The following is a 20946-nucleotide window of genomic DNA, read 5'->3' on the forward strand; positions in this document are numbered from 1 at the left end:
TTGTGAGGCTGGATACATCAGAATCTACTGATAGTAGCCAGGGGCTACCTGAAGTGCCTTGGGTATTAGCAGATCCTGGGATTTCAAGAGGGGACTGTTAGGTGAGCTTGTATAAATCTGCAATAGCTGCAGAAATGTGCTGGTTTGAGCTTGCAGTGGAAGCAATGCTGGAGTAACAAGGAGCACGAGTGGACTGTATGGATGGCAGGGTCTGCTTTCTCCTGGAGGACTGAGGAGAAAGAGCGGCGAAGACTCTGTGTTTTCTGGGCACTTACCTTTCATGTCCAGCAGTGAGGGAAGGTCAATAGAATTATTGTTTCTGTTGTTCCAAATCAGCTCTGACTGTGGTGTTGGAGCTGGGACCTGAGGGGAGGCAATGAATGATTGGTCTGATCAGCCATACAGTTGAGGAAGCACGAGCCTTCAGGTGTTGAGACTGAACGCTTCTACCCCCTTTTGCTTTTTTAGTTGGAGTGGATTCCTGTGTAAACCTTTGAACTACAAGTTTTAGAGAACTGTTGCTCTTTCATTTTGAGTCTTGAGGTGGAGAGAAGAGCTTTGAGGCATTGCAGAAGGAAACACTGAAGGGAAAAGGGGCAACCTACAGTACAGGAAGGTTTGAATATGCTTAGGAAGCCAAAAGATTTACTTTAGAGCTCTGGCAGAGGTCACTATGAAGTATGCCTGTATCTTCCATATTAATTTATTAATATTGGCAAATTTGTTAAAAAAAAAAAAAAAGATTAGGAACATACACATTTATTTTTACTTGTAAAAGTTAAGTTTTCCTAATGAACTAGCAGCAGAATAAAAATCACCAATTGGTATAATTCATGCTTTGTAACCAAGCAGCTTTGCTATATCTGCCCTCTTACCTATAGGATAATAAACCACCATCCCCACTTCATTATGGCTTGTAAACTCCTGTAGTCATCTGCTCCAAATTTTCTGATGATTGCTTTTTCTCTCTTAGGAAAGGGTATAAAGTGTCACAGTTATTGCCTCAAGGCAACAAGATGAGCAAGGCTGGCATTTTAATTAAAGCCTTTGTTGTCAGTTTGCAGTGCTTCTCTTGGTATTCTCTGGATGTGCAGTAACAATTGAGTATGATAAAATTCTAAGCACTAGAAATGGCTTATCTGATTGGATGAGCCAGGTACACTGATTCTGGCAGGGCCAATCAGACATTTGCTATAATATGGCAAATGGATTGACCACAGTCTAGGACTGAGACATCACAAGCCAGGCAGGTATATAATATCAGACCAGCTACAAGGGGAATGCAGCATTTTTACACTTCAAGGTCTTCCACAACAGATACCAATCAACAAAGGCTGTATTCATTCTTCACACTCGGCAAGTTTGTTAGCTGTAGTCACAGCCCTGAGTGCATTACAGCATGAATCCATGACAGTATGGTTCATAGTGACTTGAGTCAGGCCTTATATATATATATATATATATATATATATATATACACACAAAAAGTATGAACAGATGGCATTCCTACAGGATCTTATTTGTCTTCCAGATGGTGTCACATTTGAGTATCTTCAAACTACCTGAAACAGCTGACTTTCAAAACCACTTTTATTTTGGAAACTGCAATCTGGTGAAGCATTTATTCAAGAGGTGCTGCTTCATGTTTTTTTGTCCCCTCTTATAATGATCACATAAAGGAAAATGCACTGCAAGTTTACTTAAAACGTATTAGCTAGAATCAAACTAGAATTACAATGGGACGTGTAGAAAACATACTTGTGCTGTTCTTGTGGGGAATCAGCTTTCATTTGCATGCTCGGAAGTACAACAAAATTAGAAATTACTGCTATTCAGTAATATGATAGAAACATAGAAACAGAAAGATGACGGCAGAAAAGGGCCACAGCCCATCAAGTCTGCCCACTCTATTGACCCACCCCATTAAGTCTGAATGCTAATGACCTAGTTCCTTTACTCGACCCTCGTAGGGATCCCACGTGGATATCCCATTTATTCTTGAAGTCGAGCACGCTGGTGGCCTTGATCACCTGCACCGGAAGTCTGTTCCAGTGATCTACCACCCTTTCTGTGAAGAAATACTTCCTAGTGTCACCACTAAATTTTCCTCCTCTGAGTTTGAGCGGGTGCCCCCTTGTGACCGAGGGTCCCTTGGGAAAGAATATATCGTTTTCCACCTCGACACGACCCGTGACGTACTTAAATGTCTCAATCATGTCACCCCTTTCCCTGCGCTCCTCTAGGGTATAGAGCTGCAGTTTGCCCAGTCTTTCTTCGTATGAGAGACCCTTGAGCCCCGAGACCATCCTAGTGGCCATCCTCTGGACCGACTCAGCTCGAAGCACATCTTTCCGGTAATGTGGCCTCCAGAATGTGTGGTGGTAGCGCTGTAATGCAGCAGTTCAGTTCTAAGGGTATGTTGAAATAGTGATTACAACTTATTGAAGTATATTAACTGAAGAATCTTGGACGGTGACTACCAAGGACAGAGTAAGGCCTTATGACAGTGGTAAAAGTTAGCTTTTGTTGAAAAAATACAACTTGACAATTACAGAGAGCCTATTTTTTTTTTTTTTTTAAGATAAAAGTAACTTTTAGGATGCTATTCCAACACAGGACACTGTCCCAGAATAGCAAATGTTCTTAAGGCTCTCAATAGGTGGACTTGGTATCTTGTTTCATAGTTTAGGGCTAGATTCACTAACCTGATTCTCCATGCCTGATCAGTGCAAGCCCGACCAATTCACAAAACAAAAAAATGAAAATGAGGGCGATCGGATGAACGCCCCCTCCGACTGCATGTGTTTGGTGTGTTTTCTGGGTTGTTGTGTTTTTGTTTTTTTACTGGCCACGACTCTCCTGCTTTCCCAGGGAAGGGCAATCCCTGGCGGCAGCAGCTTCTTCCCCTTCACCAAAACAAGTTCACTACCCCGGCAAGTCCCTGCTGTGAAGAGCCACAGCTAGCAGGATACTTTTAAAAGCAGGCAATTATTGACTCCTGTTCCCTGCTGCCCTTCCCCGCTGTGCAGCCCTGCTTTAAAACCATGGGCTCGCATTGTGAGGAAGGGTGGCAGAGATGGGCTGGGATTGCAGGCCGAGGATAGTCAGAAAGGATATTTGTGACTGGTCCCCCAGCAGTTGCTTCTTGTGTTGATCAGCCAGTTTCCAAGATTTCTTTAGCGAATTATGTTCCTGACTACTTTGCATGCCATTAACCTCATTTGCATGCATGGATCAGTACAGAGGTAAGAATCGGGCTGAAGTAAAATCGTGTGGCAACCCAATCGGTACGCTTAGTGAATCTAGCCCTTAATGTTTATAGTTTACCATTTGTAATTTATTGTGGGATTGCAGATGTTGTACTCTTAGACTGAGGAAAATAAACTTTCTTTTAGTGAGGATATGGTATAATAAAAAAACATTGCAACTATCTATAACAATTAAGAGATTACAAATTAAGAAGCTAGCCATATGCTAGGAATGAAATAGTAAACATTTCTAATCCCATAATAAACCAGAAAATGTATTATGGTTAAACAAAAAGCAGTTACTTACCTGTTACAGGTGTTATCTGAAGACAACAGGCAGATATTCTCACATGTAGGTGATGTCATCCATGAAGCCTGGTTTGGACAGTGCAAAAGTGTATGGTCACATTAAAAAACTAAAAAGTGTTCAGATCGCCCACGCCTTCCCACCTGTAAGAAGCCAACTAGGAGAGATGGGAGGATTGTGAGAATATCTGCATACTGTCTTCAGATAACACCTGTTATAGGTAAAGTATGCGTTATCCTAGGACAAGCACACAGCATATTCTCACTCAAGGGACTCCCTAGCTGCCAGGATCATGTATCTGATCCTGGTGAAACCAAAAGGGTTAGAGGGAAGTTTGCATCTAAATGGAGAATAAATTTTATATAACTGCTTGGCCAAATCGACTATCCACTCTGGAATGATTCTCCAAACAGTAGTGGGATGTGAAGGTATGAATTGAGGATCAGGTAGCTGTTTTAGATGTCCTCAATGGGAGTGGAATATAGATGAGCTAATGAAGTCACCATTACTCTAACTATACATGCAATGACACCATCTCCAAAAGCAGCCCAGTCTGAACATAGCAAAAGGAGATACAGTCTGCTAGCCATGTCAAGATGGTTCTCGTGGTGACAGGAGCTCCAAGCCTGTTAGGACTGAATGATAAGAACAGTTGAGTGAAGTTCTGTGAGGTTTATTTCAGTCCAAATAATAAGCAAGAACACACTTACAGTTCAATGTGTGAAGTACTGCTTCACCAGGGTGAGAATGTGATCTTGGAAAGAAAACGGGAAGAACTATAGACTGGTTCTGATGAAATCCTGAAATGACTTTTGGGAGGAATTTTGAGAACTACCCTATCATGGTAAAATGTTTTATAATGTGGATCTGACCCAAGTGGTTGAAGTTCATTGACTCAGCATGCAGATGTGATGCAGATTAAGAATACTACTTTCCAAATGAGATGTTTGAGATATGAAGGAACAAATGAGTCAAAGGGAGGCATCATTAGAGTGGGAAGTATAACATTTAAGACCCCAAGCTACTGCAGGAGACTTTAGTACGGACTGAAGATGGTTTGGTATGGACAAGGTCTTTCATGACTATGGAAATCAAAGGATGTACAGATAATGTTTTGTCAAGAGATGCATGAAAAGCAATGATAACACTAAGATGAACTATGACTGAAGTAGTTTTAAGACCAGAGTTAGAGAGATGCAAAAGATTAGTCCAGGATCAATGGGATAGGACAAGTGATTAGATCTAGTGAATTAAGATTGCACCATATTGTTGTAGCAAGTCCACCTGAAACAACAGCAGCACTGTGTAGGTTTTCAAGAAGTTTCTGATAATGATAATGTAAAAGTACTCAATGGGAGAGTGATACTATGCTATAAGAACTAATAAACGTAGATTGGGATGGAAGAGAGCCTTTGTTCTGTGTCACCAATGTCTGGAAGACTTTGAGTGTGATCGGATCTCATACATTGAATTGTAGAAGAGAAAACCATGGTTGATGTGGTTATCGACGTGCTATGAGAATCATAGTAGCCTGTTCTTTGTGAAGTTTGAATAGAATCTTTCCAAATAGAGGTATTGGAGGGAAAGCATACAAAGAGAAAGGCATCCATATCTAGGCAATTGGGAGTGTAGATTCTAGAAGACTGGAGAGTCTGTGGTTGTGGGGGAACGCAAAGAGATCTACATCTGGAGTCCCCCAATCCTTGAAAATCTGACGAGTTGAGTGACCACTTGTGAGGTTATAGGAGTCTGTTCAACTTGTTGGCTAGGACATTGTTTGCCAGGACCAAATTTTGATTGCTTCTTGGCACAGTGGGCAAAGACCCTGTGCCTTCTGATTGTGCAAAGGAGGAGGCAAACTTGGATTATGCATAAAGCATTACAGATTGCTCAAAGTTCTAGATCAGTGGTGGGCAACTCCGGTCCTCGAGGGACGGAATCCAGTTGGGTTTTCAGGATTTTCCCAATGAATATGCATGATATTCAGGGCAGGATTAAACAATAGGCCAAGTAGGCACTTGCCTAGGGCCCAAAATGGTCAGGGGGGGCCCGATGAAGGAGGGCATCAACATTGTTTTTTCCAAACGGCGATGGGCCCCTCCATCATCGATCGGCAATGCAGCCCCCCCCATGATGGAAAGTAAGACAAGCAAGCAACACGGGTAAGAAAGGCAACTGTTTTCAGTGCATATTCATTGGGGAAATCCTGAAAACCTGACTGGATTCCAGCCGTCGAGGACCGAAAATACCCATCCCTGCTCTAGACTGATGTGGAAAGTTCTCTCATGAGAACTCCAACTGGAGGCCATCGAGGTGGGATCTCCAGCTGAGTATAGAAACATCCATTGTATTTTTTGATGGGCATGTGCAGTAATTCCCTCCTTCACTGGCTCCTCCCCTCACCCGTTCAGTTGTCTCTAGCTGAAAAAGATATATTATAGTGGAGATGGCGGAAAGGTAGGTGTGGCTGTATTCCCCTGCTGTCTATGGAGAACCACCATTACAGGTAAGCAATTTCACTTTATCTAGAGACAATCAGGGGAGATGCAGACACACTTGTTGGCAAGTCCCTAGGTACAAGTTGTATCAGGGTAGTGGTGATAGATCAAGGAGCAAACAGGTTTTGTAGGACCGACTGTCCAGAACTAATGTCTTGTGCTGTGCCATGGTCCAAACAGTAATGATTAGTAAAAGTGTGAAACGAAGACCAGGTTGTAGCTTTGCAGATATCCTGATTGGGATTGATTAGAAGCTTGCCACTGAAGAAGCTGTAGTTCATAATCTGTGTGCATTAATCCCACCAAGATGCAGTTGACATACTTTAGTGTAGCCATGTGTGTATAGAGCAAGGTGACCAGATGCAAAGCAGCTCACTTTTCTTGCCATGTGATCTTGGGTAAGGGGAGAGAGGCTAAGGAGAAAGCTGAGATTGTGCTGGGGGGAGGGGGGCAGAACAAGCTCTGTGGACTACTGGTTTGCTTCAAGTGAGCTATGGGAGTGTAGGGGAGAGTTAAAATGGAGGAATTAGATCCTTACGTTTGGCTACAGTAGAACTGGGCTGTGCAGTACCTATTACAATCAATTAGTCTTTACGAATAGCCAAGAAGAAATCAACTAGGCTGAACAAAAACATACAACACACTCATATAGAGAAGACAAAGGAATGGTCCAAAATCAGACAAGAGAACACTGTTGGATACTGATTAGAACAAAAACCTTTCAGAACGCCCCCACAGTTCGTCAGCTAAACCAGCCAAACCAAATGCCGCTCTTTAAACTTCCTAAACAACCAAATCCTGCAGAAAAACACATACTCTTTATGAAAATACTGAACAAAATGACAGGGTGGGGTCTGTGCCAGTCTGGAGGGACTAAAAGAAAGAAAATTAGCAGGTAAGGACCTAATTTCTTCTTCTTTAGCATCCCTCCAGACTGGAACAGAAGCAGATGGGATGTATCAAAGCAGTACCCATCATGGGTGGGACTGCTGAAGGGCCACCACAAGAACATGTTCACTGAACACTGTGGCCCGATGCACCTGAAAATCTACATGGTAGAGTCGAACAAAGGAATGGAGAAAAGACCAAACTGGATCATTACAGATATCCACCGGAGCTACAAGAGAAGATGCAGCCCAAGGAGCTGCTCGACCTCAAATGGAACAAGCTTTGAGAAAATTCCGGAACAGGCTTCTTTTGGAGAACGTACGCCGAAGCGATAGCCTCCTTGATCTAGTCTTGTAAGCACCATCCCTCTTACAAGGACCCACTAAGAGGACAAAAAGATTGTCCGACTTACGGAACTCTTGGGTCTACTGAGCATAAGAGCGTAGGACCCTACAGACATTCAACTTGTGCAACTGACTCCAAAATGGGCCAAACGAGGGGGGTCCTTAGCTTCTCTTTCAAAGTGTAAAACTGAAGACACCTGAAGAATAAGCTTCCGAAACTCTTCCCGATGAAAAAATGCGAACAGACGTGTCATCACCAACCGATGCCTCAGAAAAAGGTTCCATCCAAAACATCAAACCCCTTAACAGATCTGGAAAATCCTCTCCAAGATCCAAGTCTTCACCTGGAGAAAATGGATCAGCTAGAAAAGAATCCTCAGCCCAAGACACCCACAACCACTTGGACAATAGCTGAGGGAGCTGGATAGAGGCAACCATAGCAGGAGACTGAAAGGGGATAAGACCTCCCAGATGGCCCAGAGACCCCTGGAATCAAAGCAGGACCCCCCCCCCCCCAGCTGCCTGTAAATAAGCCTTGTACATGGCTAACATAAAATCAGGGCTCAACAATCCCAGCAGCAATCCAGACATCCATAGCAGGAGCAGAAGACACATTTAAGACCTGTTACTGTCTCTCCAAGACAGGAGGAAGGTCGCCTGAGGCAGTGGGAAAAATGAACACACTTCCCGCCAAAACTGAGGGTAGGGCCATTGCTAAACTGTGAGCTGAATACACGGCACCGAGCCAAACTCGACCCACCACTACAGAAACACCGCTCACAGCCCCAGCCGAGGTAAGGGTATCCCCAGCCTCCCCGGTGGTCCTCAACCCCAAATCTGCAAGACTGCTGGCAGATGAAACCCCAGCATGGGCAGCAGTAGAGGCCCATGTCACCACTGCCTCCCGCCGAGAGGTGCACGCGTGAAGGGGAGCCGGACATGCCGACACCCGAAGCTGGGTCCCCTTCGAAGCAGCCGGAACATTTTGTGCACCTGCCAGTCGCATTAATCCCTCGGCGCTCACATAAAATGCACTTGTGCTGCTTTTTTGAAGTGCTTATACTGAATGTGCCAAAAACCCATGTACAACGCTGTACAAAAACATCAGCCTCAGGACTACTTTATGCTCCTTTTATTTCTTGTGTTTCTTATTTTTTATTTTAACTTCTCACAGCTAACTGTCTCAAGGGAGCAGACCCCACAGGCACTCTAAACTGTAGTCTGTGCCAAACAGGTGGCCAGGCGTACAGTTGAGGCTCCTTTAAATTCAGAAAACCTGGGGAGATGTACTCAACCCTTCCGAGTATGGCACCCCTGAGCTCGGTATGACCCCCGAGAGGGTCCCCTAAGCTCTCTCCATACAGCAAAAAGGACAAGAAAGAGTCCCTAAATCAGATCTAACAGGCTCAAAACAAACCTCACCTAGTTCTGGCCAATATTCAGAACTGGCACGTGGGTAATGCTAGAAAAGTTTTTTGTATGGCTGTCCTATCTGCCCACTTAGCTATATGTGTGCTCACATCAAATATGTCCAGTGCTTGTATAACAGTCCATTCCTCCCCAATTTTGCCTTCAGAGCATCCCACCACTAACCAGACAGTGCTATGTCAGTCAGAGCTGATACTCAGCAATCGTTTCTTGTTAAATGACATTGAATATTGGCAGCTGGCCTGTTCAGTAGTTTAAATAGACAGGAGATTCTCCTTCCTGCTAAAACCATGCTGAATATTGACCCCCCCCCCCCCCCACACACACACATTTTCTGGTATTCGCAAAGTCAAGTAACCAGCTGCCATTGACTAAAGTGTGGAGAAAATACAGTGATATTGTAAAATATGGTTTGGTATGTCACAAAAGATCATCCCAATCTGAAAGTATGCTTTGAAATAAGAGGCTGAGAAGCAGATATAAATATGCATACAATCTGACTTCTGTAAACATGATACTAAGCACCAGCTCCTTAGCTCTAGACAAGATTGTTAGACTAACTGTAACTAGTTAATATTTCAATCTTGGATCCAGCGCAGTGTTATATAATTTAAGAAAGCTGTCATAAATCCATTTATTAGGATTTAGCTCATGAGTTTTCTGTAGTACTTCAAGTGAGTTAAGTTCAGGCATTTCCTTACCCCCAAAGGTGCTAATGTAGTAAAAGAAGAATTAGAGCCATGTGGTGAATCATGCATATATAAAAATAACATCTTAGGCTCAAAGCAATAACCAAATTACAGTAATATACTCATATGCGAGTAATTTGCATATGAAAAACAGCAAAAAGGAGAGAAGGATGATCACCAGAGAAACGTGCTGAATTCCATGCACATATCTGTGTACAATTATTATTGTGTGATATTTTAAAATGTCTGCAGTCAAGTGTTTTATTTTTTCATATCACAGCCATAGCACCTTCCCTTTGGTGAAGTGATCACCTCAGCCTTTTATCTCATGTTTTTTTCCCTCTAACCCATTCTTTTCCTCAAAACAAGAAAATAATTGGTTCTTCATGCAAAATAGAACAAGCATGTATTCCCTACTAATGCTAGCCCCAGCAGAATGAGATTTTTACTCTGCCTTAGACCACATGTTAAAGATCTACCATTAGAAAACAGTGCACTGTCTTCTGCACACTTCTTTATAGCTGGATTTAACAACTTATATCTTCATTAGCACTTGATTTCACTGTGCAGTGCACATAAATGCTGCCTCTATTACATTCCCAGCCTTTAGCAACTAATGAACAGGTTGGATATGGAAAATAAACCCAATACAGATAAAAACCACCTGTTAATTAAATTCAAACTGAAAACGGGAAAGTGAAAGGGATTGGGACTTGTATACTGTCTTTTTTTGTAGTTATAAAACCACACTCAAAGCAGTTTACATACAGGTACTTGAAGCATTTTTCCCTATCTGTCCCGTGGGCTCACAATCTTATCTAATGTATAAAGCAGACTTCTTTCCCTGTACATCAGTGGGAAAGCTGGCAATATTCTTTGTGTGTCTGAGTTCTGTACTACCTTCTGTTCCTGTTTGTGGCCAGGCATGGGACTATGTCTCTCCTGTGTTATTTGTCAAGAGTAGGCAGCTGTTTTGACCAGTGTGCTCAAACTTCTCCCTACACTGCCTTGGCTGATTTCTGCTAAATCTTGCTGCCACAGCACCCTCTAGTGGTTTCTGTTCCTATATTTACATTTATTTTTTTTTATATACAGTAGTGCACATCCAGTAAAGCTGCTGCTTAGCTCTCCCACTGCCAGCACTGATCTTTTCCCATCACATAGTTCTCTACTGCCTGCTACTTTAGGCTTTCACCATAATAGCTCGGAGAGTTGCAGCACAGGACAGCCAAATAGACACAATTAGGGGACAAAATATTTTCCCTGTAGAAAGCAAGCTTAATCTCAGCAAATTGCGAAAACAACTGTTTTGTTCCAATTATGCTATGGAACTCAATTTAAAAGAGGCACTAAACTTGTCAATCTCTGTTCTGCCCACTAAGCCACTAGTATGTCCTTAGGAGATGCTAAGGTATGGGATCCTATACTTTCAAACCATTCCCTGAATCTACTTTCTAGGCTGATGCAATCAACAACACAATAGGGCCAGGCAACTGCTACTCCCTTCACAACACTCAACTCTCTTCCCCAAATAGGTACTTTTCAAACGCAAAAGAGTAACAAAAACAGATTTTTTTTCACAGAAAAGCAGATATATGGAATAGTCTCCCAGAAAAGGCCGAAAAGGTAAGAATTAAGAAAAAAAAAAAAAAAGATAGTATAAACAGAGCATCAGCTTAAGATAAGAGACAAATGCTCTACAAAACTGCAAGCGCCTCTTCCCTCTGGTTCTACAGTCCACGCCTCCTTCCATCTGAAGCCCCGCCCCGTTTCTTCCGACCCCCCCCCCTCTCCCCCTCCTCCTCCTTACAGGGACATGAAAGCAGTCCTTTTACCTTTTTTTAAAGTTAGGCCCTGCCTACCTTACCTGTTGTATTAGATGATTTAAAACGCACATACTAGAATAGCCGGGCCCCGCTCTACAAAGCCGATAACGAGACAAGGCTAAAACCCTAAAAACGGGCCTCCTGCCGCTTCCGCTCCATCTACTGCCGGGCTACCCGTATTCTCAACGCGCGAAGCTCCTCTACCGCTTCAAAACTTTTTTTTTTTCCTTTTCACACTCGTTCTCCGCTTCCTACTAACCCCCTCCCAGACATAACAGAAACCATTAATACCGGACTACGCCGGCCACCGCCCTACCACTGTGGCTAGGGGGGAAAAAATGGCGCGCTCCGCCGCCGCCGTCTCAGAGAAAAGGCTGCCACTAGCGGAAATGACGTAAGAGAGGAAGTTGTTTCGTTTCCATAGCGACCGCTGGTGGGCCCGGCGACCGGTTTTGGGTTCTGCGTCTTGGCTCTTTCTTTTTTGCTTCGAAGACATAAAATGCCTGCTGCTGATGTACCCCCTGCGGGTAAGTAACCAGGACCAGAGATACCAGCTTGCTTAGTGCCAGGCTAGAGACTTTTTTTCGGGGGGTCAGTCCTGATTCCAAATCAGTATGAGATGGTCTAGTGCAGTGGTTCCCAACCCTGGCCTGGAGGACCACCAGGGCAGTCAGGTTTTCAGGCTAGCCCTAATAAATATGCATGAGAGAGATTTGCATATAATGGAAGTGACAGGCGTGCAAATCTGCTACATGCATATTCATTAGGGCTAGCCTGAAAACCCGATTGGCCAGGTGGTCCTCCAGGACAGGGTTGGGAACCACTGGTCTAGTGCAGGGGTAAGGAACTCCGGTCCTCGAGAGCCGTATTCCAGTCGGGTTTTCAGGATTTCTCCAATGAATATGCATTGAAAGCTGTGCATGCAAATAGTTCTCATGCATATTCATTGGGGAAATCCTGAAAACCCGACTGGAATAGGGCTCTCGAGGACTGGAGTTCCCTACCCCTGGTCTAGTGCAGTGGTTCCCAACTCTGTCCTGGAGGACCACTAGCTATTCAGGTTTTTGGGATAATCCTAATGAATATGCATGAGAGAGATTTGCATATAATGGAGGTGACAGGCATGCAAATCTGCTCCATGCATATTCATTAGGGCTATCCTGAAAACCTGATTGGCTGGTAGTCCTCTAGGACAGGGTTGGGAACCACTGGTCTAGTGCAGGGGTCTCCAGAGTCCCTTGGTTTTTCAGGATTTCCCACAATGAATATGCATGAGATCTGCTTTCAATGCATATTTTGGGGAAATCCTGAAAACCTGACTGGATTCGGCCCTCAAGGAGGGACTTTGGAGACCCCTGGTCTAGTGCCAGATTTTGCCCAATAAAATCAGTGCTGCAAGGCCCATCATGTGCCAGATGGTCAGAAATCCAGGAAGTGAATTACCTGTGGGCGAAGAGTGAGGGGGGGTTCTCCAAGTAAGCTGCTGGCGAAGCACGTCATCTTTATTTCAAGCTAAGTTTTTCAAAACAATTTGCACTTTAACGTATTGGACATAACATAACATATATTTGGCATGTTACCGGGTTATCTTACTCTTCATTTTACTTTGAGTTATACTAAGAGTTCTCGAAGAATACACTTGTTTGCATATCCCTCAATAAAATTATGTCATTATAAAAGGTTCCTTGAGAGAACCTTTTCTTTCCAGGCGGCCAAATTGAATTTATGGCAGGCCAAAACTGTGTTAGAAGCTTCTTCTTATCCTGATTTTAGAAAACAGTTAAAAACTCAATTATTTAACGGGCTGGGTTTTTAATATATCTTATTCTTTTAACTTTTCACTTCATTTTAATATTGTTGTATCATTCATATATTGTATGTATTTCTTTTTATATTGTATGCACTTAATTTGTAGAATCTCAAATGATTTGCATTGTTTGTACTATGCGTAACTGTTATGAACCGCCTAGAACTCATGGCTATGGTGGTATATAAAAAATTATTATTATTATACTTATAGACCGCAATACCAAAAAGTTCTATGCGGTTTACAAAATATTATAAACATTAAACATAATCGTATATTTGAATGAGTCAACTAGTCGCTGTTTTCTAAAATATCTGTAAGAAACACCTGGGAGCAACAATGATTGAAATTTTTTTTCATGAGAAGCTGCCTGAGATGCTAAAGAGTGATTTAGGAATTTCTTGCTTTTACAACCTTTTACAGAAAGGAAATTGAACAGAGCATGAGTTTTTCTACTGCATTTGTGTGTAGCTATGGAAAAACTATTAGCCAGATAAGTAGGGGCTGCACCATATAAAACCTTGTAACAAAAGCAGCCCAACTTGAACAAGAAAGCTACTGGTGAAATGCGTCAGGACCCGCTAGAGAGACAACTTCCTAACTACCTTACCTTTATTTCAAGCTAAGTTTTTCAAAACAATTTGCACTTTAACTCATTGGAGTCTGCTGGTTTATAAAGAAATGGACACTTTAAAACAAATATTTATTTAGACACAGTTTAAACCTTTCTACCGATTGAAGATGGTGCAGTGATAGACTACTGAAAACCCCGGTTTTGTGATTTATCCCAGGACAAGCGGGCAGCATATTCCCACACATGGATGACGTCACCGACGGAGCCCCACAGCGGACAGCCTCGAAAGCAAACTTGCTTGAAGATCTCAAACTTTCGAGCACTGCACCGCGCCTGCGCGCGTGCCTTCCCGCCCGAACTAGGGGGCGCATCTCCTGAGAGGATCCTCAGTTCGTTTATTTCCGCGGAGACAAGAAGACACGTTTTCTATCTCTGCAGCATTGCCTTCTCATCACCGCGGCTGTTTCTTTTTCTAAGTTCGGTCGCTGTGTTTATCTTCTTCGTTTTTCTTTCTATATAAAAATAAATAAATAAATAAAACAATTTGTTTTAGGTTTCTTTTCTTTTTGTCCGGCCGTCGAGCTTTGGGCCTAGGCCCATTAGCTCCTTCGTTCGACACGGACTTTATTTTTTCCATGTCCCGGCCTCTTACCGGGTTTAAACGTTGTCGACAGTGTAATCGGGTGATTTCGGTCACCGATCCCCACTGCCGTTGTTTACAGTGCCTGGGTTCTACTCATTCCCCAGAAGATTGTCATCGCTGCTTCACCCTTACTCCACGGGCTTTTCGACGACGTTGTGCTCAATTTTTTCAACTTTTTGGCATGGAGCAATCTTCGGATCCTGCCTCGACCTTGGCGGCTGCCCCGGTCTCGAAGGCTTCGACTCCGACGACGTCGACACCTGTGGTCTCGAAGGCCTCGACCCAGACTCCGGCTGGAGCTTCGGTCTCGAAGGCCTCGACCTATTCGGCTTCGGTTACCTCGAAGACGACACCATCCACGAAGTCTTCTACGGGGGGTAAGTCTCCGAGTTCCCTTTCAGGTGCCGTACCCAAGAAGCCACCAGAGTCCTCGGCATGTCCATCTTCGAAGCGTACCTCCAAGATAAGGGAATACTCACCTTCGAGGTCGCCCTCTTCGGAGCGTACTGCTGCACCTACGAGGTCAGAATTTTCTGTCTCGGTGCCGATGCTGGAGGACATGTTGAAATCTATACTTACCACTCAGATTTCCTCCTTAGTGGCTCAACTGGTCCCGTCCTCGACCTTGCCTCGGACTGATCAGCCTGTCACTCAACCAGAGCTTCAAGTGTTCCGAGGCCGATCCCGGACACCGAAGAACATTTCTTCGTCGGATTCTTCTCCGGGCTCGCCTCCTCCGAAGCACCGGTCGAAGCATTCAAGACCTGTTGCTTCCAAGCTTCGGAGGGAGTCTTCGACCTTAGATACCGAGACTTCTTTGCCTCGCTCTTCGAAGACAAAGCATGGCTCCCGACATCACTGAGCCTCGACTCGAAGCCCTTCTCGATCGAGAACACCGTCGAAACCAGTCCGTCGAGACAGTTCTCCTCACACCTCGACTCATTTTGTACCACGTACACCTGGTACTTCCCCATCCAGGAGCTTGAAAAGAAAGCATTCTCTTACTCCACCTCACAGTGCAGCTTCTTCTGTTACTCTACGTCTGGACTCAGAACTTTCACCATACTCTAGAGAGGCTTCTCCATCCTACTCAGCTCTGCCTAAATCTCGCAGTGGCTCTCCTGAGGAAACATCTGATCCTAAATCAATTTCTTTTGCCAAATTTATTTTTGACATGGGTCAAGCTCTCAAGCTAGACCTTCATTCAGACTTCAAATATACTCCTGAATACTTAGCGGATATGGAACTTCCTCATCCACCGAAAGAGTCCCTCAGATTACCTATGACTCCTGTTCTGAAGCAGACCTTCACTCGCAATATGGAAACACCTTATTCCATCACTGCTATCCCATCTAAGTTAGAATCCCGTTATCGAACGGTCCCATGTAAAGGTTATGAAAAGTCTCAACTCTCTCATCAATCTCTGGTAGTGGAATCATCATTGAAGAAAGCACATCCTTCAAAAATTTATGCTTCAGTTCCTCCTGGTAGAGAAGGCCGTACCATGGATAAATTTGGTCGACGTTTATACCAGAATTCTATGATGGCAAATAGAGTTCTTAATTATAACTACATATTTACGTCCTACTTCAACCATTTTCTAAAGATTTTACCTTCTTTTTACCCGGACATCTCTACCAATCGTCTATCGGAATTTAAACTTATTCTTAAGACTCTTTCTCAGTTGAGACTATTCATATTACAAGCTTCCTATGATGCCTTTGAACTCTCGTCTAGAGTATCTGCATTTGCTGTAGCCATGCGTCGTTTAGCATGGTTACGTATAGTGGACATGGATCCTAACCTTCAGGATAGATTGGCTAATCTTCCTTGTCAAGGAAATGAGTTATTTGATGACTCTATTGAGGCGGCTACCAAGCGTCTTTCAGAACATGAGTGCTCTTTTGCTTCCCTCATTCGTCCAAAACCTAAACCTGCACCAACTAGAGGTTTCAAACAGACTCCACGTCGCTATCCGCAGAAAACAACTCCTGCTTTTTCCAGACCTCCTTCTCATCGGCCTCCTCCACAACAGCGACAACAGAAGTCTCAGACCCCTGCTGCCACCAAGCCTGCTCAGTCTTTTTGACAATCTCGACCTGAGCATTCAAATTTCTCGGTTTCCAAATTCTCCCCTCCCCATAGGGGGTCGCCTGTCCACATTTTATCATCAATGGGAGCTCATTACATCAGATCTCTGGGTACTTACCATCATACGAGAGGGATACTCTCTTCGACTCCTTCAGGTACCTCCAGATCGCCATCCAAGAGAGTGTCTTTCAAATCAGTTGCATCTTCCCCTTCTTCTTCAAGAAGCTCGAGCTCTTCTTCTCCTGCGAGCAGTGGAGGAAGTTCCTCTCTCCCAAAGGAACTTGGGATTCTACTCCCGTTATTTTCTAGTTCCCAGAAAGACGGGGGATTTGCGACCGATTTTGGATCTCAGAGCTCTCAACAAATATCTAGTCAAAGAGAAATTTCGAATGCTCACTCTGCCAACTCTATATTCCTTGATGGATCAAGGGGATTGGATGTGCTCCCTCGATCTCAAAGAGGCCTATACTCATATCCCTGTTCATCCAGCGTTTCGCAAGTATCTCAGATTCCAAGTAGGAAATCTTCATCTTCAGTACCGAGTTCTCCCCTTCGGATTGGCTTCTTCCCCCAGGGTTTTCACGAAATGCCTAGTGGTTGTGGCTGCAGCTCTTCGCAACCAGAGTCTCCAAGTATTTCCATACCTAGATGACTGGCTCATCAAAGCCTCTTCTTTTTCAGAGGTTATTGCAGCGACTCAACAGACTATTCTTTTTCTACAAAATTTGGGATTTCACATCAACTTCCCCAAATCTCAATTGACTCCTTCCCAGTCTCTCCAGTTCATAGGAGCTACTCTGGACACTACCGCTCTGAGAGCATACCTTCCACAACCATGTCAGGACGCACTGCTTCAAATTTCTCAACAATTCTTCCAACTTTCCACTGTTCCAGCAAGGAAGATGATGGTTCTGCTCGGTCACATGGCTTCTACAGTTCATGTGGTTCCTTTTGCCAGACTTCACCTTCGCATTCCTCAATGGACACTGGCATCTCAATGGCAGCAATCAGTGGATCTACCAACTCGACTAATTTCCATCACTCCTTCATTGAAGAAGTCTCTCCGTTGGTGGATGCTCTCTTTGAATCTTTTAAGAGGTTTACTGTTTTACCCTCTTCCTCATCAGAAGGTCCTCACAACCGACTCGTCAATGTAAGCATGGGGAGCTCATGTGGACGGTCTTCGCACTCAAGGGCTCTGGACCCAAGCAGACCATCGGTGTCATATAAATCTGTTGGAACTCAGAGCGATATTCTATGCTCTCAAAGCTTTTCAGCATCTACTTCACGACATGTGATTCTTGTACGTACCGACAACCAAGTAGCCATGTATTATGTCAACAAACAGGGAGGGACGGGATCTCACTCCCTCTGTCAAGAAGCTCTGAAATTGTGGCATTGGGCGATTCTTCACAACATCTTCCTCAGAGCTGTTTATATTCAGGGTCAACACAATTGTTTGGCGGACAAATTGAGTCGTCTTCTACAACCTCACGAATGGACACTCAATTCTCCTACTCTTCGCCAAATTTTTGCTCGTTGGGGGACTCCGCAGATAGATCTGTTTGCGTCACCTCTCAACTTCAAACTGCCTCAATTTTGCTCCCGCATCTATACTCCTCAACGTCTCGAAGCGGATGCGTTTCTACTGGACTGGAGGAACCAGTTCCTTTATGCTTTTCCTCCGTTTCCTCTGATTCTCAAAACTCTAGTCAAGTTGAAATCAGACCATGCCACCATGATTCTGATAGCTCCTCGGTGGCCCAGGCAACCTTGGTTCTCCCTTCTACTTCAACTCAGCACCAGGGAGCCTCTTCTTCTTCCAATATTTCCTTCTCTACTCACGCAGAATCACGGATCTTTACTTCATCCCAATCTGCAGTCTCTACATTTGACAGCTTGGTACCTTTCTGTATAACAGACTTTTCTCAATTCTCTCCGTCTGTTCAAGATATCTTACTTGCTTCCAGAAAACCATCAACTAGACAATGTTATGGTCAGAAGTGGACTAGATTCTCTGCTTGGTGTTCTACACGTAACTTACCACCCAGATCTGCTTCCTTGACATCAGTTCTGGACTATTTACTTCATTTGTCACAATCTGGACTTCAGACTACATCTATACGGGTCCACCTTAGTGCTATAGCTGCTTTTCATCAGCCCTTGGATGGAAAACCCCTTTCTGCACATCCTATGATTTCTCGCTTTATGAAAGGACTTATTAATCTCCATCCACCTCTTAAACCACCTCCTGTGGTTTGGGATCTCAATGTTGTTTTAGCTCAACTTATGAAATCTCCTTTTGAACCACTTGACAAAGCTCATCTCAAGTATCTCACTTGGAAAGCTGTTTTCCTGATCGCCCTCACTTCTGCTCGACGAGTCAGTGAGTTACAAGCGCTGGTTGCAGATCCACCTTTCACAGTTTTTAACCATGACAAGGTTGATCTCCGTACTCATCTTAAATTCTTGCCTAAAGTTGTTTCAGAATTTCATATCAATCAGTCTATTGTTCTGCCTGTATTTTTTCCAAAGCCTCATTCTCATCCAGGAGAGGCGGCTCTTCATACCTTGGACTGTAAACGTGCTTTGGCTTTCTACCTCCAACGCACTCAACTTCATAGAACATCTCCTCAACTTTTCATATCATTTGATCCGAACAGGTTGGGACGTCCTATATCAAAACGCACAATCTCCAACTGGATGGCTGCTTGCATTTCATTCTGTTACGCTCAGGCTGATCTTCCCTTGCAAGGTCGAGTGACGGGCCACAAAGTTAGAGCTATGGCGGCGTCTGTAGCTTTCCTCCGATCAACTCCTATTGAGGAAATCTGTAAGGCTGCCACTTGGTCCTCGGTTCATACTTTCACTTCTCATTATTGTCTGGATACATTATCCAGGAGGGATGGCCTTAGCTTACTTAGCTTGGAGGTCACCCATGTGTGGGAATATGCTGCCTGCTTGTCCTGGGATAAAGCACAGTTACTTACCGTAACAGTTGTTATCCAGGGACAGCAGGCAGATATTCCCACAACCCTCCCACCTCCCCTGGTTGGCTTCTTGGCTAGGTATCTGAACTGAGGATCCTCTCAGGAGATGCGCCCCTTAGTTCGGGCGGGAAGGCATGCGCGCAGGCGCGGTGCAGTGCTCGAAAGTTCGAGATCTTCAAGCAAGTTTGCTTTCGAGGCTGTCCGCTGTGGGGCTCCGTCGGTGACGTCACCCATGTGTGGGAATATCTGCCTGCTGTCCCTGGATAACAACTGTTACGGTAAGTAACTGTGCTTTTTCTTACCATCCATTGGTTCTGAGCACCTTCTCGGTTTAAAGGATTTACATTTACTCACAGTCCCTTTTCCTTGATTGCTGATTTGTTCAGAAATCCAGAGCGCCAGCCTGGAACTGGGTACCTTGGCAACTTTGCAGGGCCAAATCAAATGTTATTTTTACCACCTTAAATTGATTCAAAATATGCTCATTCCTAACAAAACTACTGTTGTCCTCCAGCAGGTAAGTACACAGTAATACTAAGGCAGAATAATTAAATCCAGTTCCAAGCTGCTGATCTTTTGGCCGAAATGGCCTGCTCTATGGCTCTCTAAACAGTATTCATCTCAGCGAGCCCGAAAACTATGGATTAGACACTAATATCTATCATTTTCGATAATATTTACATGTCACCCCCTTCCTACCCCCACAGTGTTTTTTTTCCCAGATAGTAAGTATACCAAGTTTGGTTGAAATCTCTCCATGTGTTTTAGAGTTATGCTGCGAAAAGTATGGATTAGACAATAATATCTGTCGTTTTTGAAAATTTTTACATGTCACCCCCTTTCCCACACCCACAGTATTTTTCCCCAGATATTAAGTGATATGTATACCAAGTTTGGTTGAAATCTGTCCATGCATTTCAGAGTTATACTGGAACATACATACATACACACACACACACAGAGATACATCCAATTTTATATATATATAGATAGATTAAGTCCTGAACTCACATCCCAAACCAGTGTAGGATTCGTAGTTCCTGATCCTGCCTATTGGAATTGGTACTAAAGAAGTCCCTTAAGAATCATGGTGAGGTGGGCAGAAATCCAGGACTGTCAAAATCTCCAGCCTGGACAGGGTAATTAGCTTCTGGCACAGGCAATCATAATATTTCCTCTCCTTTTAGGGCTGTTAAATTACATACATTCAGGATGGAGATTTTGAGCCAATTTGGATTTCTTACAGGTGTTTAATAAACTATAAGTCTATTTTAATACTTTATGGGATCTGCAATATTGATTTCAGTGAGTAGAATCAGGAACTACCAACATGCAAGTCAAAAGCCAGGACTGGCTAGATGTCTCCCTCCCAGAACAGGGTATCTTGGTAACTCTGTCCTTTCTGAAGAATTAGGAATAAGTTTAGATTAGTAATGAGTTTATTTTGCATGAACTATCCAAGTAGAATAGCAAGGCTCTGGCAACCAGACTACCATATATACTCGAATATAAACTGGGATTTTTGGGCTAAAAATTGGCCCAAAAATGGGGGTCCTGGTTTATATTCGGGTCATCCCCCACTGACCACCCAAAATCCTCCCAGACTTTCAGGC

The 20946-nt window shown here is 43.8% G+C and overlaps 1 protein-coding gene across 2 annotated transcripts in view; it reads left to right on the plus strand.

Annotated features, from left to right (window-relative positions):
* The first annotated feature begins 11239 nt into the window (after window positions 1-11239).
* The window catches only part of ANKRD42 (ankyrin repeat domain 42), a 73007-nt gene continuing 63300 nt past the window's right edge, over window positions 11240-20946 (plus strand). For both annotated transcript variants that reach the window (XM_033947709.1, XM_033947708.1), the window contains exon 1: window positions 11240-11755. Coding sequence is in view for 1 of the 2 variants with exons in the window: in XM_033947708.1 (XP_033803599.1) it covers window positions 11728-11755 (28 nt within the window). In the remaining variant the exon portion in view is untranslated. The remainder of the gene's footprint in view (window positions 11756-20946) is intronic.

The sequence above is a fragment of the Geotrypetes seraphini genome, chromosome 6 (assembly GCF_902459505.1).
Source record: "Geotrypetes seraphini chromosome 6, aGeoSer1.1, whole genome shotgun sequence".
In the NCBI taxonomy this organism is placed as follows: domain Eukaryota; kingdom Metazoa; phylum Chordata; class Amphibia; order Gymnophiona; family Dermophiidae; genus Geotrypetes; species Geotrypetes seraphini.